We start from the raw sequence: 15,887 nt of genomic DNA on the forward strand, positions 1-15,887 counted from the left end.
TTCCTACCTTTCTCGTAAGAACATGGGCAATATTTGCACTAAGGGCCGTGTTAAAGGCATTTTAAAGATTTGTTTGATGGTGATCTTTTGATATTTATTTAGATAATGATGAACAAAATGGAGTTTAATGCTGAGAAGATGGAGTTTAATGCTGAGAAGTGTGAGGTTCTACATTTTGGCAGGAATAATCCAAATAGAACATACAGAGTAAATGGTAGGGCATTGAGGAATGCAGAGGAACAGAGAGATCTAGGAATAACTGTGCATAGTTCCCTGAAAGTGGAGTCTCATGTAGATAGGGTGGTGAAGAGGGCTTTTGGAACACTGGCCTTTATAAATCAAAGCATTGAGTACAGAAGTTGGGATGTAATGCTAAAGTTGTACAAGGCATTGGTAAGGCCAAATTTGGAATATTGTGTGCAGTTCTGGTCACCGAATTATAGGAAAGATATCAATAAATTAGAGAGAGTGCAGAGACGATTTACTAGGATGTTACCTGAGTTTCAGCAATTAAGTTACAGAGAAAGGTTGAACAAGTTAGGTCTCTATTCATTGGAGCGTAGAAGGTTGAGGGGGGATTTGATCGAGGTACTTAAAATTTTGGGAGGGATAGATAGAGTTGACGTGAACAGGCTGTTTCCATTGAGAGTAGGGGAGATTCAAACTAGAGGACATGATTTGAGAGTTAGGGGGCAGAAGTTTAAGGGAAACACGAGGGGGTATTTCTTTACTCAAAGAGTGATAGCTGTGTGGAATGAGCTTCCTGTAGAAGTAGTAGAGGCCAGTTCAGTTGTGTCATTTAAGGTAAAATTGGATAGGTATATGGACAGGAAAGGAGTGGAGGGTTATGGGCTGAGTGCGGGTAGGTGGGACTAGGTGAGATTAAGGGTTCGGCACGGACTAGGAGGGCCAAGATGGCCTGTTTCCGTGCTGTGATTGTTATATGGTTATATATGGTTATATGTTATATTTAAGAACCAGATTATTTTCTGGATAATATATGGATTCTAAACATGTTGGAAGAATACAAGCTTAGGAACTGGTTCCAGTAGCACCCATTTTTCACAAGCAAATGCACATGGAAACAATTTGGCTGTGTAGATTACACAACTGAATAATTCAAGGTGACATCATGTCCAGTGGGAACTTCCATGTATAGATCAGCCACTTGTGCACGTCATTTTCTTGGGTTTATTCGCAAACCTAATGGCATCACGTGTTTGGATACAATTATGACCGCTGTTGAACAATTAGGAAAAATGAGTGTATCACCCAAGATCACCGAATTAAGGGTGAATCCCTGTCCTTTCATGAGCCACACTACCATTGAGGATAGTGTGTTTAAATGACTGCTCACTCTGATCAGAGGTCTAAATTGATAAGTCCTGAGCAGAATTAGACCATCAGCTCATCAGGTCTGTTCTGCCATGACAATTAGTTTACCTGAACTCCATTCTCCTGCTGTCTTTCCAAAACATTTGGAGTACAATTTAAATATACCCAATGACTTGGCTTCCACAGCCATCTCTGGCAATGATTTCCACAGATTCACCACCCTATGGATAAAGAAATTCTTCCTCACCTCTGTTCTAAAAGGATTTATTTTTATTCTGAGGCTGTGCCCTCTGGTCCTAGATTCCACCACTATGGGAAACATCCTTTCTACATCCACTCTATCTAAGCCTTTCGATATTAAGTAGCCTTCATTTAGATCCCCTTCTCTCCCTCCCCAGCCCTCCAAACTCTAGCAAGTACAGGCTCAGAGCCATCAAACACTCTTCGTACATTAACCCTTTAATCCTTGGGATCATTTCATAAATCTCGTCTGGACCCTCTCCAATGCCAGCACCTCCTTCCTTAGATAAAAGGCCCAAACTGTTCACAATGCTCCAAATGTATTCTGACCAATGCCTTGTAAAGTCTCAGCATTTCCTGCTTTTATATTCTAGTTCTTGAAATGAATGCCTCTTGAAAAGAAGGCATTGCATTCGCCTTCTTTTCTACTAATTCAACCTGCAAGTTAAAATTTAGGGAATCCTGCAATAGGACTCCCAAGTCTGATTTCTGAATTTGTTCCATATTTACAAAATAGTCTACGCATTTATTCCTTCCACCAATGCGCAAGACCATACACTTCCCTGCACTGTATTCCGCCTGCCATTTCTTTGCCTATTTTCTGGTTCTGTCCAAGTCCTTCTGCAGACTCCCTGCTTCCTTAATACTACCTCCCCCTCCACCTATCATCTGCAAATTGAGCCACAAAGCCACCAATTCCATCACTCAAATCATTAGCATATAATGTGAAAAGTAGTGAACCCAACAACAGCTCTTGCAGAACACCACTAGTCATCGACAGCCAACCCGAAAAGCCACTCTTTTGCCTTCTGCCATACAGCCAATCTTCTGTCCATGCTAGTATCATTACTAAAGTACCATGAACTCTTGTTTAGCAGTCTCATGTGCAGCACTTTGTCAAAGGCCTTCTGGAAATCCAAGTAAACAACATCCACTAACTCTCCTTTGTCTATTCTGTCTGTTATTTCCTCAAGGAGTTCTAACATATTTGTCAGTCAAAATTTCCCCTTAAGGAAATAATACTGACTTCTGTCTGTTCTATTGTGTGTCTCCCAAGTACCCCAAAACCTCATCCTTTAAGAAATGGACTCTGACATCTTGCCAGTCAGGCTAACTGGCCTATAATTTCCTGTCTTTTGCCTCTCTCCCTTCTTAAAGAGCGAAGTGACAGTTACAATTTTCCATTCTATAAGAACCATTCTAGAATCTGGTGATTCTTGAAAGATCATTACAAGTGCCTGCACAATCTCTTTCAGAACTCCAGGGTGAAGTTCTAGTCTAGGCGACTTACCTGCCTTCAGACTTTTCAGCTTCCCAAGCCACTCTTGTCTCTCTTTTACTGTTTATTTGTATGGAAAAACTTTTGGTATCCTCGTTTATATTATTGGCTAGCTTACCTTCGTATTTAATCTTTTCTCGTTTTATTGCCTCTATGAGGAAACCACATTAGCTTTGCTATAAATGAGTTTTCTCTGCCTACCTTTCAGTATTTGACACCAGAGTATGCTGCTTTACAGTATGCATTATAGTTGGTCAAAATGAAATAAAGGGAGAGCAATATGCAAGACAGCAGTATGCACATCAGCTCATCTGTGAAGAGTTGGAGGAAAAGAACAAATTCAATAGCAAGTTCACTTAGCCCAGATTCTTAATAGCTTCCCAATATTCCTATTATTGGATACCTGCATCTCCAGGTCCTTTCACTGAAACCGGCAGCTCAGTCCTCATATCAGGAGGAATCTTCTCAACCATTTTCAAAGTATGAATATTTCCACTCTCAGTGAAGTGGTAGTGGTACTCTGTATTTGTGCCTTTAAGTTTTTTATTGGTCTTTAAGTGCCTTATTCAGAATATTTGTAATGAGTGTGAGCCAAACAAGAACGGCAAGACTCTTAACCAATGGGAATGATGACTCTTCATTCAAGTGCTTAGAGTCTCAACCAGGAAGAGTAAATTACAATAAATCTCGTCGAGGAAACTGAACCAACGTTTGAGGTAAAGGCCAGAATTAAGAGAGTGAGATAAAAAGTTAGGTATAATTAAAGGACGGTATGTCAAATGTGTGCATTATTTTAAATCTTTGGCATTCATTAACTGAATCCGCACTTAGAGTGAAGTTCTTTGTAATCATCACTCTTTATATTAAAAAATTCAACTTCCTTAAGATTTTCTGATATGTTTATTGGGGTAATAGTATTGTTTTGTTTTGTTTTCAGTATAACTGTTGTTTCAGAGAAGAAATATGACATACTTTACAGCAAGTTCTAGAATTCTGCATTTGACTGTAGATATGCAGATAAGTTTCTATTCAGTTTACTCCAAGTAAGTGGAGGACCCAGTGGCTGATCCAGTCGAGCTGCTCTCCGTAGCTCCAGTAATTATGCCTCAATCTTAACCTCCAGTGTTTGTATGTTCTCCCTGTCTACCAAGTGCTTCATTTTCCATTCCAAAGTTGTGACGATTGATTGATTAATCATTTCCTGTAAATTACTACTGATGTGTAGTAATCTGAGGGGAATTGAAGCGAATAAACATAGAATGAATAAATGGGTGCTTGATGATCAGCATGAATGTGGTGGGCTGAGGTGCCTGTGTCCATGCTGAATGATGCTAGGAAGTGAGTTTTGCCACTAATATCACATCTAGATTTTTATTATGGATCCTTCTAAATTCAGCAGTATTTGAAGAATGTTTATAGATAATGTAAAGGAAGACCACCTTTAAAGAATATCTTTTTTGCAAAGTTAACCTGCTACATCCCAGATTTTGCTCAATGGTTCGACTCACACCATGGATTCTGTTTGTGATTCATTCTCCCTAGGAATTTTAAACAATTGTTATGACTTAATTCTACTTCACTTGTAGGACAAAGACCCAACTCATTACTCAGGATGGGAAAGCACTATAACAGGCATTTTGCAAATCAGGTTGCTTTTCACTAAAAGCTTTGAGCACTTTAATCCCTCATCTCTACAGCAATGATCTTGGTAATTAAGTGCTACGTCATTTTCACTTCCTGTGATTCTTGCATTGATATGCAATGAGTACATACATCACTTCTGTTCCATTGCAAGTATGGGCTTACATTTGGGTTAATTTCAAAGTTCAAAATAAATTTATCTTCAAAATACATACACTGTATGTAACAGTATACACCCTGAGATTAATTTTCATGCAGGCATCCTCAGTAAATCCCATAACCATAACAGAATCAATGAAAGACAGAACCAAGAGCTCAGATAACCAGGGTGCAAAAATCAATAACTGCAAACACAAAATGAAAGAATAGAAAGAAATAATAAATAAATGAGCAATAAATATTGAGAACATAAGATGAAAAGTGTTTGAAAGTGAGTTGTTAGGTTGTGGGAACAGTTCAGTGAAGTTATCCCCTCTGTTTAAAGAGCCTGCTGGTTGAGGGGTAATAATTGCTTCTGAATTGGTGGTGTAAGTCCTGAGGCTCTTGTACCTTCTTCCTGATGGCAACAATGAGAAGAGAGCATGATCTGAGTGGAGAGGGGCCCTGATGATAGATGCTGCTTTTCTGGGACAGCATTCCATGTAGATGTGGTGAGTGGTAGGGAGGGCTTTACCCGTGATGGACTAGGCCATATCTACTTTTTGTAGGCTTTTCCACTGAAGGGCATTGGTGTTTCCACACCAGGCTATAATGCAGCCAGTCAACATACTCTCCACCACACGTCTAAAGAGGTTTTTGAAAATTTTAGATGTTGTGTCGAATCATCACATATTTCTAAGAAAGTGGAGCTACTGCCGTGCTTTCATTGTAATTGCATTTATGTGCTGGGCCCAGGACTGGCCCTTTGAAATGAAAACACTGATGAATTTAAAGTTGCTGACCCTCTCCAGCTCTGATACCCCAATGAGAACTGGCTCATGGATCTATGCTTTCCTCCTCCTGAAGTCACTAAACAGCTTCTTGGTCTTGAGCAAGAGGCTGTTGTTATGACACCACTCAGCTGGATTTTCAAACTCCCTCCTGTATGTCGATTCGTCACCACCTTTGATTTGACCAACGACAGCAAACTTGAATCTGACCGGAAAGCATGTACCACCAGGCTCAAGGACAGCTTCTATCCCACTGTTAACGGACTGTTGAATGTATGTTAAAATGGACTCTTGGACTCACAGTCTACCCTCAATGACCACCTTGTTACATGTACACCTACTTGTTAATGCAACTATCTAATCAGCCAATCACATGGCAGCAATCCAATGCGTAAAAACATCCCAACATGGTCAAGAGGTTCCGTTGTGGTTCAGACCGGCACCAGAATGGGGAAGAAATGTCACGGAAGTGACTTTAACTGTGTGGAAGGGGTGGTTTTAGCATCTCAGAAACTAATGACCTCCTGGCATTTTCATGCATAGCAGTCTCTAGACTACAAAGAATGGTTCAAAACACAAAAACAAATCCAGTAGTTCTATGGGCGTAAACACGTTGTTAATGAGAGAAGTCAGAGGAGAATGGCCAGACTGGTTCAAGCTGACAGGAACACGTTACAACAGTGGTTTGCAGAAGAGCAACTCTAACCTTGAATGGGCTACAGCAGCAGAAGAGTTTGAACGTACACTCAGTGGTCACTTTATTAGGGGCAGGTACCCAATAAAGTGGCCATTGAGTGTAGCTCCTTAAGATTTTGCACTTTATCATTTCACTGCATAGAACTTTTTTGTAGCTTTAAAACTTCATTTAACATTGTTATTGTTTTACATTGTTGTGCCGCAATGCAGTGAGCAATGATTTGTTCTGTATGAACAGTATTCAAGACAAACTTTTCACTCTGTATTTGGACTTGTGACAATAATACACCAAAACCAATACCATTGCCATACTGTGCACATAAATATACACCCAATATTAACATTATTTTCTCTTAAAAAACAAACCTGTAACAATAATAATCTGTATAATGTTTATTATTAAATCTTTCAGCCAATTATTTACATGTAGAATAAAAATATACAAACAAATGTATATGCACGATCAACTATAATAGAAATAAAAATCTGTTCACTTTCTAATGCTCTCAAGTACAGTACACAATAATAAATCAACATGATAACACAGTAATGACTGATAAGTGCAGTGAATGACATCTCCAATAGACTTCAGTTATAGCAAATCTCAGATACCATGCTGAAATTTCACTTGGACAATATGTGACAATAGGTACGTCACTTGAATCTCTAAACATCAATTTTAATCTCCACTAATTCAGCCATTAGCCGACACAGTAATTACAATTATACATTGGTTTCAAAATGCTTCCAAATATCACAGACCAATAATGAAAATATCTAATTTAATTTTTTTCTGTTTTCCATCTTTTTGCCTTCACACGTGTTCTGACATGTCACATCTCTTACTAGCTTCATGTGGCCTCTGGATTTTTCATTTTTCTGCTGATTCTTTTAAAGCTGGGAAATCATTATCTCTGACCTTCCATAACCTTATGGTTTCCACTGAACACAACACAATCATTACAATGCTCAATCTTCCTTGCTGTACTTGGTTACAACTTAGTGAGCAGGTGGATCAATGAGAGAATTCAACAAACTGGCAGGGCATGTTGAGAAATTGATTAGTAAAGCATATGGGATTCTAGGAATAAAGCTACTGAGAACTATAGCAGGAAGTTTTGTTGAATCTGAATGAAAGGTGGTTCAACACACTGGAGTATTGCATAAAAAGACTGCACAAAAAAAAATCAATTGAATGACTTCAGAGATGAGAGATTTCAGCTATAAAGTTAGATACGAAAAGTTAATGATGTTCTCCATCAAACAAAGAATGTTGATGGAAGATTTCACAGATACACTCCATACAAGGTTATGGCTTGGAGAGGGTAAATAAAGTAAATCTAATCTACAGGTGGCTTTAAATATAAACATATATTTATAATTCAGAGCAAAAGGTATAAAGTTGAGGAAAACCATTTTTCCTCAAACTATAAATGACTTTGAATTGGTTGGAAACAAAATTAATCAACAGCCAAAAAAAAAAAAGGGTCAGCGTTTGAAAAGAAATAGTTTTCAGAACTATGTGGAAAAATTCAGGGGAATTAATGGAATTGCTTCACAAGGATCTGCAAGGACCTGATCTTCTGAGAAGCTTCTGTCTGAATCTATAGATAACATATTAAGTATATATTAACTTAAAGTCACAAAACATTTTGACATATAGGCACATAATTTCCTGCACTGATAATACCAGTGATCTATTATAAATGTTATTATTTGCATACTGAATTTTTATGGCTGACTTACTCTGGAATTTCATGATTATCTAATTGCAGCAGCAGGGAAGTCAATGAGCATTTACTTCCCATTGATTTCTCCTTCCAGTAAACAAATCCCCCCCCCCCCCCATTTAATCCCCACTCTGAACTTTTACTTCTTCTCACCTTACTTTTCCCTAGGTTACTTCCTCCTTTCCTTTCTACTATGGTTTACTCTTTTCTCCAATCATATTCCTTCTCCGGCCGTTGACCCTTCCCACCCACCTGGCTTCTGCTAACACCTTCCAGCTAGCCTTTTCCGCTCTTCCATTGGAAAAAGAACCAACATTGTCATTACCAAGATGGACATGGAAGTGCAACAGACTTAATATAATGTTGATCCATTAAGATATATAAACCCACCAAGAAAGAGGACACAATAACATCCACATTCTATTTTTGTGGTATGTTGTTGGCATTTCATAATAGGAAAAGGTTTCCAATACATGTGTAGTTACCAAGCTTTGCAATATTCATCAAGCAAAGAAGACTTTTCTGACTTTGGCATGTGCACAGGATGAAAGTTTTGAGAATCTAATAATAAGGGATTCCCTGAAGGTGGAATCTCATGTGGATAGGGTGGTAAAGAAAGCTTTTGGTATGCTGGCCTTTATAAATCAGAGCATTGAGTATAGGAGTTGGAATGTAATGTTAAACTTGTTCAAGGCATTGGTAAGGCTGAATTTGGAGTATTGTGTACAGTTCTGGTCACCAAATTATAGGAAAGATGTCAACAAAATAGAGAGAGTACAGAGGAGATTTACTAGAATGTTACCTGGGTTTCAGCACCCACGTTACAGGAAGAGGTTGAACAAGTTAGGTCTTTATTCTTTGGAGTGTAGAAGGTTGGGGGGGGGGGGGGACTTGATGGAGGTATTTAAAATAATGAGGGGGATAGATCGAGTTGACGTGGATAGGCTTTTTCCATTGAGAGTAGGGGAGATTCAAAGAAGAGGACATGATTTGAGAGTTAGGGGGCAAAAATTTAAGGGTAACACGAGGGGGAATTTCTTTACTCAGAGAGTGGTAGCTGTGTGGAACGAGCTTCCAGTAGAAGTGGTAGAGGCAGGTTCGGTATTGTCATTTAAAGTAAAATTGGATAGGTACATGGACAGGAAAGGAATGGAGGGTTATGGGCTGAGTGCGGGCCAGTGGAACTAGGTGAGTGTAAACGTTGGCACGGACTAAAAGGGCTGGGATGGCCTGTTTCCATGCTGTAATTGTTATATGGTTATAAAGCATCTTATCTGAATGCTTCACAACTGGCTATGTCAGCTGCTGTGATCAGGACTGCAAGAAATTGCAGGGAGTTGTGGACACAGCTCAGTCCATCAGGAAAACTAGTCTCACCTCCATGGGCTCTATCTACTCATCTTGCTCCATCAGTAAAGCAGTCAGCATAATCAGATACCCCACCCCCAGTATTCTCTCACTTATGCAGAACCTAAAAATCTGCACCACCATACTGAAGGGGCATCTCTATCCCACTGTTACAATGCTTCAATGGACCTCTGGGACATTTTAGATTAACCCTTTACCATTTGTCATGGACCTTGTGTAATTATAGTCTGATTGCTCTTTCTTGGTAATTGTAACACTATATTCTGCAACCTGTTATTCCTTTACCCTTTGTCCTACCTCAGAGTTTTGATGTGACCTGTCTAGATGGCTTGAAAAACTAATTTTTCATTGTACCTTGGTACGCATGATAGTAATAAACCAAAACACTGCATCTAATACAGGGCTCATATATTTAAGGTAAGAGGGGTGAGTTCAAAGGAGATGCGAATGGCAAGATTTTACTCACAGAGTGGTGGGTGCCTGGAATGTGCTGACAGAGGTGGTTTTTTTTGCAGATATGACGATGTAACTAAGAGGCTTGTAGATAGGCACTTGAATGTGCAGAGGATGGACGTTCTGTTGGTAGAAAGGATTAGTTTATTTAGGTATTTCATTACTATTTAGTTAGCTAGGAACAATGTTGTGGTCTGAAATCCCTGTTCCTATGCTGCACTTTCTATGTTTAATTTTTTATGAATAGCAAAGTGGTACAGGAGTTAGTGTAGGGTGTCACAGAGCTCCACCAATCAAAGTTCAATTCTACATTGTTCCAGCGAACACATCATTTTCCTGTGAGTGTTCTGTTCTCTTTCCCATTCAGAGGTAATTGGGTTAATATGCCCTGGCACCCTAAGGGTAGGTGGGTGGCAAGACAATCATATGGAGTTGATGATAAGCGAGATCACAGGGAATGAAAGACCGGGAATTACTGCAGACTTAGTGGCTCAAATGGCTTTCCTCTTTCCCAAGTCAGCGTGAGACTCCTTCACCCTTATTGCACAGAGGCTTCTGCCAGCTTTCCCAATCCACCAACCTTTTAAGAAAGTACAGTACAGACCTTTATCTGTAGCTTAGCTCATTGTAATATCTTACTTGTTTGCAGCACTAATGAAGTATTATTTTGCATTCTAATGAAATGGTATATTTACTCTTAGTGTCCCACGTTGCTGGGTGAAGACCGCTCTGCCAGACACCTCAATATATACAGTTTTCTCCTGTGCTGCCCTCAGAAGTAAGACTGTAGGTGTAAGAAAGCTGAAGTTTGTGAATGTGAGAGCTTCACTATCTTACTGCATACTCACAATTTGGTGATCAGGTTAAAGTTTTTGCTTATCTGAAATGATAAAGGTACATGGGTTGAAGTTGTAGTGCAAGGAGGAACTAGTAAATGCCTATGCCCTATGCAGCTTTTAAAGAGTTACATATAAAGGGGAAGGGGGAAGCCAAGTTCTCTAGGGCAGCCCATCCAACAGACAGTCAGCAATGTCTCCAGGAATTAGAAACTACATTTGCACCACTTACTTCTAGATTGTCCTGCAAGAGAGAGAAAAACATCATGCAGTCTTTTTGGATATGATGTGTTGATCATGGCTGAATAGCCAGCAGCCTATGTTGGTTACTAGGTGTGAGTGTGAGGCTTTCAACAATGCTGAGGGCAAGGTAGAGTTTGTACGTTTCCACATAATGGAAGTTTTAGTAGCTAAGCTTATAATATTCTTTCCGCTTCTCTTTATCCTGTATCAAATAAGTTGATTTTACATTCCTGTAACCTGTTGAAGAAGTCATTTAGAGACCATAATCTTTCCAAAACTAACAAACATATTTGATGCATCTCACCTTTGATGAGAATGTTGATCATATTTGGTTACAGTAGGTTTTGGAAAGAGATACCCAAATCCCTACTTTTCATCAGTATCTCGTTAGAAATTACACCATCTCTTTGGATATTGCAAGAATATAGCATTATTTTGGACTTTGTTGAGTTCATTGTTCCAACAATAAATTAATGTTCATTGTTTAACAATTAGATTTTTATTTGATGATGATATGTTTGGGCAAGATATTGCAGCCGGTCTGTGCATCTGGATTCTTACAGGAATTTGATAAACGGAGACGGGAACATTTGGGAGAGAAACATTGTTTATAAAGCACAATATCGCACAAAGGTTATATTTATCCATTCACATTTGGCTGAGATGCAAAGACAGATTTCATTATAAACTATTTATAATCATTACAATAACTTAAAATGGAAGACTTCTCTAATATTGTGCATTACATTTTATGTCAATACCATGGATCTGCTGGGATATTAGCTCATAATTTCCACTTCTATTTCAATGTAATGGTTTCAAAACCTAAAGTTAAAATTTATCTCAATTTAACATCTTCAATCTGTAGAACTTTTCATAGCTCTTCAATATATTGCATTACTCTAAAGCTACCATTTTATTCAATTTTCTTTACCATTACATATTCACCCAATTTTGTTCTTTTGTTGTGATTTTAGAAATCAATGATATGCCTCCTTCCAAAGACAGAAGTGGCCACATAAAACGCCCAATGAATGCTTTTATGGTTTGGGCACGGATTCACAGACCACAGTTAGCCAAGGCAAACCCAAATGCTAATAATGCTGAAATTAGTGTCCAGCTTGGCCTGGAGTGGAATAAGTTAACTGAAGAACAGAAGAAACCTTATTATGATGAGGCTCAAAAGATAAAAGAAAAGCACAGGGAAGAATTTCCTGGTAAGTTAAATGCTTTTAAGGATGACAGTCAATTAGCTTTCCTTAATATCAAAAACCTAAAGTAGAAGTCTAGAAGTATTCATCGTAAAAATAACTTCTGCCAATATTTATATAAAATACAACTGGAATGCATTTGCTAAGTTTCTGAAGTTCTATTCAATAAAGAATCAACATGTTGGACTCAAGCAACACACACAAAAAATGCTGGTGGGGCGCAGCAGGCCAGGCAGCATTTATAGGAAGAAGTACAGTCGACCATTCGGGCCGAGACCTTTCTTCAGGACTAACTGAAAGAAAAGATAGTAAGAGATTTGAAAGTGGGAGGGGGAGGAGGAAATGCGAAATGATAGGAGAAGACAAGAGGGGGAGGGATAAAGCTAAGAGCTGGAAAGGTGATTGGCAGAAGGGAGAGAGAGGATCATGGGACGGGAGGCATAGGGAGAAAGAAAGGGGGAGGGGAGCACCAGAGGGAGATGGAGAGCAGGCAAAGAGTGATTGTGAGAAAAAAGAGAGAAAAAAAAGGACGGGGAGAGGATAATAAATTAGGGAAGCATTAAGAAGGGGAGGAGGGACATTAACGGAAGCTAGAGAAATCAATGTTCATGCCGTCAGGTTGGAGGCTACCCAGACGGAATATAAGGTGTTGTTCCTCCAACCTGAGTGTGGCTTCATCTTGATAGTAGAGGAGGTCATGGATAGACATATCAGAATGGGAATGGGATGTGGAATTAAAATGTGTGGCCACTGGGAGATCCTGCTTTCTCTGGCGGACAGAGCATAGGCGTTCAGTGAAACGGTCTCCCAGTCTGCGTCGGGTCTCACCAATATATAAAAGGCCACACCGGGAGCACCGGACGCAGTATACCACACCAGCTGACTCATAGGTGAAGTGTCGCCTCACCTGAAAGAACTGTCTGGGGCCCTGAATGGTGGTGAGGGAGTAAGTGTAGGGGCAGGTGTGGCACTTGTTCCGCTTACAAGGATAAGTGCCTGGAGGGAGATCAGTGGGAAGGGATGGGATGGGGGGGGGGGAATGAATGGACAAGGGAGTCACATAGGGAACGATCCCTGAGGAAAGCAGAAAGTGGGGGGAGAGAAAGATGTGCTTGGTGGTGGGATCCAGTTGGAGGTGACAGAAGTTACAGAGAATTATATGCTGGACCCGGACGCTGGTGGGGTGGTAGGCGAGGACAAGATGGGGTGAAGGCAGATGTGCGGGAAATGGGAGAGATGCGTTTGAGAGCAGAGTTGATGGTGGAGGAAGGGAAGCCCCTTTGTTTAAAGGAAGACACCTCCTTCATCTTGGAATGAAAAGCCTCATCCTGAGAGCAGATGCGATGGCGACAGAGGAATTGCGAGAAGGGGATGGCAATTTTGCAAGAGACAGGATGGGAAGAGGAATAGTCCAGGTAGCTGTGAGAGTCAGTAGGCTCACAGTGTAGGAACAGATGGATGGGAGAAGGAAGAAAAAGAAGACAGTAAAGTTCTTTGTACTGTTAGAGATAAACAGAGAGGAAGGGGTGAAGAATTTCTTAAATGCATTTATTTTAATTCTAGGAGTATTGTAAGAAAGGTGGATGCGCTTAGAGCATGGATTGATACATGGAAATATGATGTTGTAGCTATTCGTGAAACATGGTTGCAGGGGAGTGTGATTGGCAACTAAATATTCCTGGATTTCGATGCTTCAGTTGTGATAGAATCAGAGGGACAAGAGTGGGAGGTGTTGCGTTGCTTGTCAGAGAAAATATTACAGCGGTGCTCTGGCAGGATAGATTAGAGGGCTTGTCCAGGGAGACGATTTGGGTGGAATTGAGGAATGGGAAAGGTGTAGTAACACTTATAGGGGTGTATTATAGACCACCAAATGGGAAGCGAGAATTGGAGGAGCAAATTTGCAAGGAGATAGCAGATATTTGTAGTAAGCACAGGGTTGTGATTGTGGGAGATTTTAATTTTCCACACATAGACTGGGAAGCCCATACTGTAAAAGGGATGGATGGGTTGGAGTTTGTAAAATGTGTGCAGGGTAGTTTTTTGCAGCAATACATAGAGGTACCAGCTAGAGAAGGGGCAGTGTTGGATCTTCTGTTAGGGAATGAAGTAGGTCAGGTGACGGAGGTATGTGTTGGGGAGCACTTTGGGTCCAGTGATCACAATGCCATTAGTTTCAATATAATTATGGAGAAGGATAGGACTGGACACAGGGTTGAGATTTTTGAGGAGATGCGAAAGGATTTAGAAGGAGTGGATTGGGACAATTTGTTTTATGGGAAGGATGTAATAGAGAAATGGCGGTCACTTAAAGGTGAAATTTTGAGGGTACAGAATCTTTATGTTCCTGTTAGGTTGAAAGGAAAGGTTAAAAGTTTGAGAGAGCCATGGTTTTCAAGGGATATTGGAAACTTGGTTAGGAAAAAGAGAGATATCTACAATAAATATAGGCAGCATGGAGTAAATGAGGTGCTCGAGGAATATAAAGAATGTAAGAAGAACCTTAAGAAAGAAATTAGAAAAGCTAAAAGAAGATACGAGGTTGCGTTGGCAAGTAAGGTGAAAATAAATCCAACATATAATTCTCCGTAACTTACGCCACCTCCAACGGGATCCCACTACCGAACACATTTTTCCCTCCCCCCTTTCTGCTTTTCACAGGAATCGCTCCCTACGTGACTCCTTTGTCCACTCATCCCCCCATCCCTTCCCACCGATCTCCCTCCTGGCACTTATCCTTGTAAACGGAACAAGTGCTACACCTGCCCTTACACTTCCTCCCTCATCACCATTCAGGGCCCCAGACAGTCCTTCCAGGTGAGGCGACACTTCACCTGTGAGTTGGCTGGTGTGGTATACTACTCCTTGTGCTCCCGGTGTGGCCTTTTATATATTGGTGAGACCCGACGCAGACTGGGAGACCATTTCGTGGAACACCTATGCTTGGTCTGCCAGAAAAAGCAGGATCTCCCAGTGGCCACACATTTTAATTCCACGTCCCATTCCCATTCTGGTGTGTCTATCCATGGCCTCCTCTACTGTCAAGATGAATCCAAACTTAGGTTGGAGGAACGGCACCTTGTATGCCGGCTGGGTAGCCTCCAACCTGATGGCATGAACATTGACTTCTCTAACTTCTGTTAATGCCCCTTCTCCCCTTCTTACCCCATCCCTGACATATTTAGTTGTTTGCTTGTTCTCCATCTTCCTCTGGTGCTCCCTCCCCCTCCTTTCTTTCTCCTGAGGCCTCCTGTCCCATGATCCTTTCCCTTCTCCAGCTCTGTATCACTTTCGCCAATCACCTTTCCAGCTCTTGGAGAAGGATATTGAATTGTGTAAGGTAAGGGAAACAAGTAGGGAAGTTATGGAAACTATGACGATTAAAGAGGAGGAAGTACTGGCACTTTTAAGGAATATAAAAGTGGATAAATCTCCGGATCCTGACAGAATATTCCCTAGGACCTTGGAGGTTAGTGTAGAAATAGCAGGGGCTCTGACAGAAATATTTCAAGTGTCATTAGAAACAGGGATGGTGCCGGAAGATTGGTATATTGCTCATGTGGTTCCATTGTTTAAAAAGGGTTCTAAGAGTAAACATAGCAATTATAGGCCAGTCAGTTTGGTGTCAGTGGTGGGTAAATTAATGGAAAGTATTCTTAGAGATGGTATATATAATTATATGGATAGACAGGGTCTGATTAGGAACAGTCAACATGGATTTGTGTGTGGAAGGTCATGTTTGACAAATCTTATTGAATGTTTTGAAGAGGTTACGAGTAAAGTTGACGAGGGAAAAGCAGTGGATGTTGTCTATATGGACTTCAGTAAGGCTTTTGACAAGGTTCCGCATGGAAGGTTAGTTAGGAAGGTCCAATCGTTAGGTATTAATATTGAAGTAGTAAAATGGATTCAACAGTGGCTGAATG

General features: G+C 40.3%; 1 protein-coding gene across 1 annotated transcript in view; it reads left to right on the plus strand.

Annotated features, from left to right (window-relative positions):
* The window catches only part of LOC132405730 (transcription factor SOX-30-like), a 70,040-nt gene that overhangs the window by 26,362 nt on the left and 27,791 nt on the right, over positions 1–15,887 (plus strand). The window contains exon 3 of the mRNA XM_059990766.1: positions 11,728–11,967. Within this exon, the coding sequence (XP_059846749.1) occupies positions 11,728–11,967 (240 nt within the window). The remainder of the gene's footprint in view (positions 1–11,727; positions 11,968–15,887) is intronic.

The sequence above is a fragment of the Hypanus sabinus genome, chromosome 15, assembly GCF_030144855.1.
Source record: "Hypanus sabinus isolate sHypSab1 chromosome 15, sHypSab1.hap1, whole genome shotgun sequence".
Lineage (NCBI taxonomy): Eukaryota > Metazoa > Chordata > Chondrichthyes > Myliobatiformes > Dasyatidae > Hypanus > Hypanus sabinus.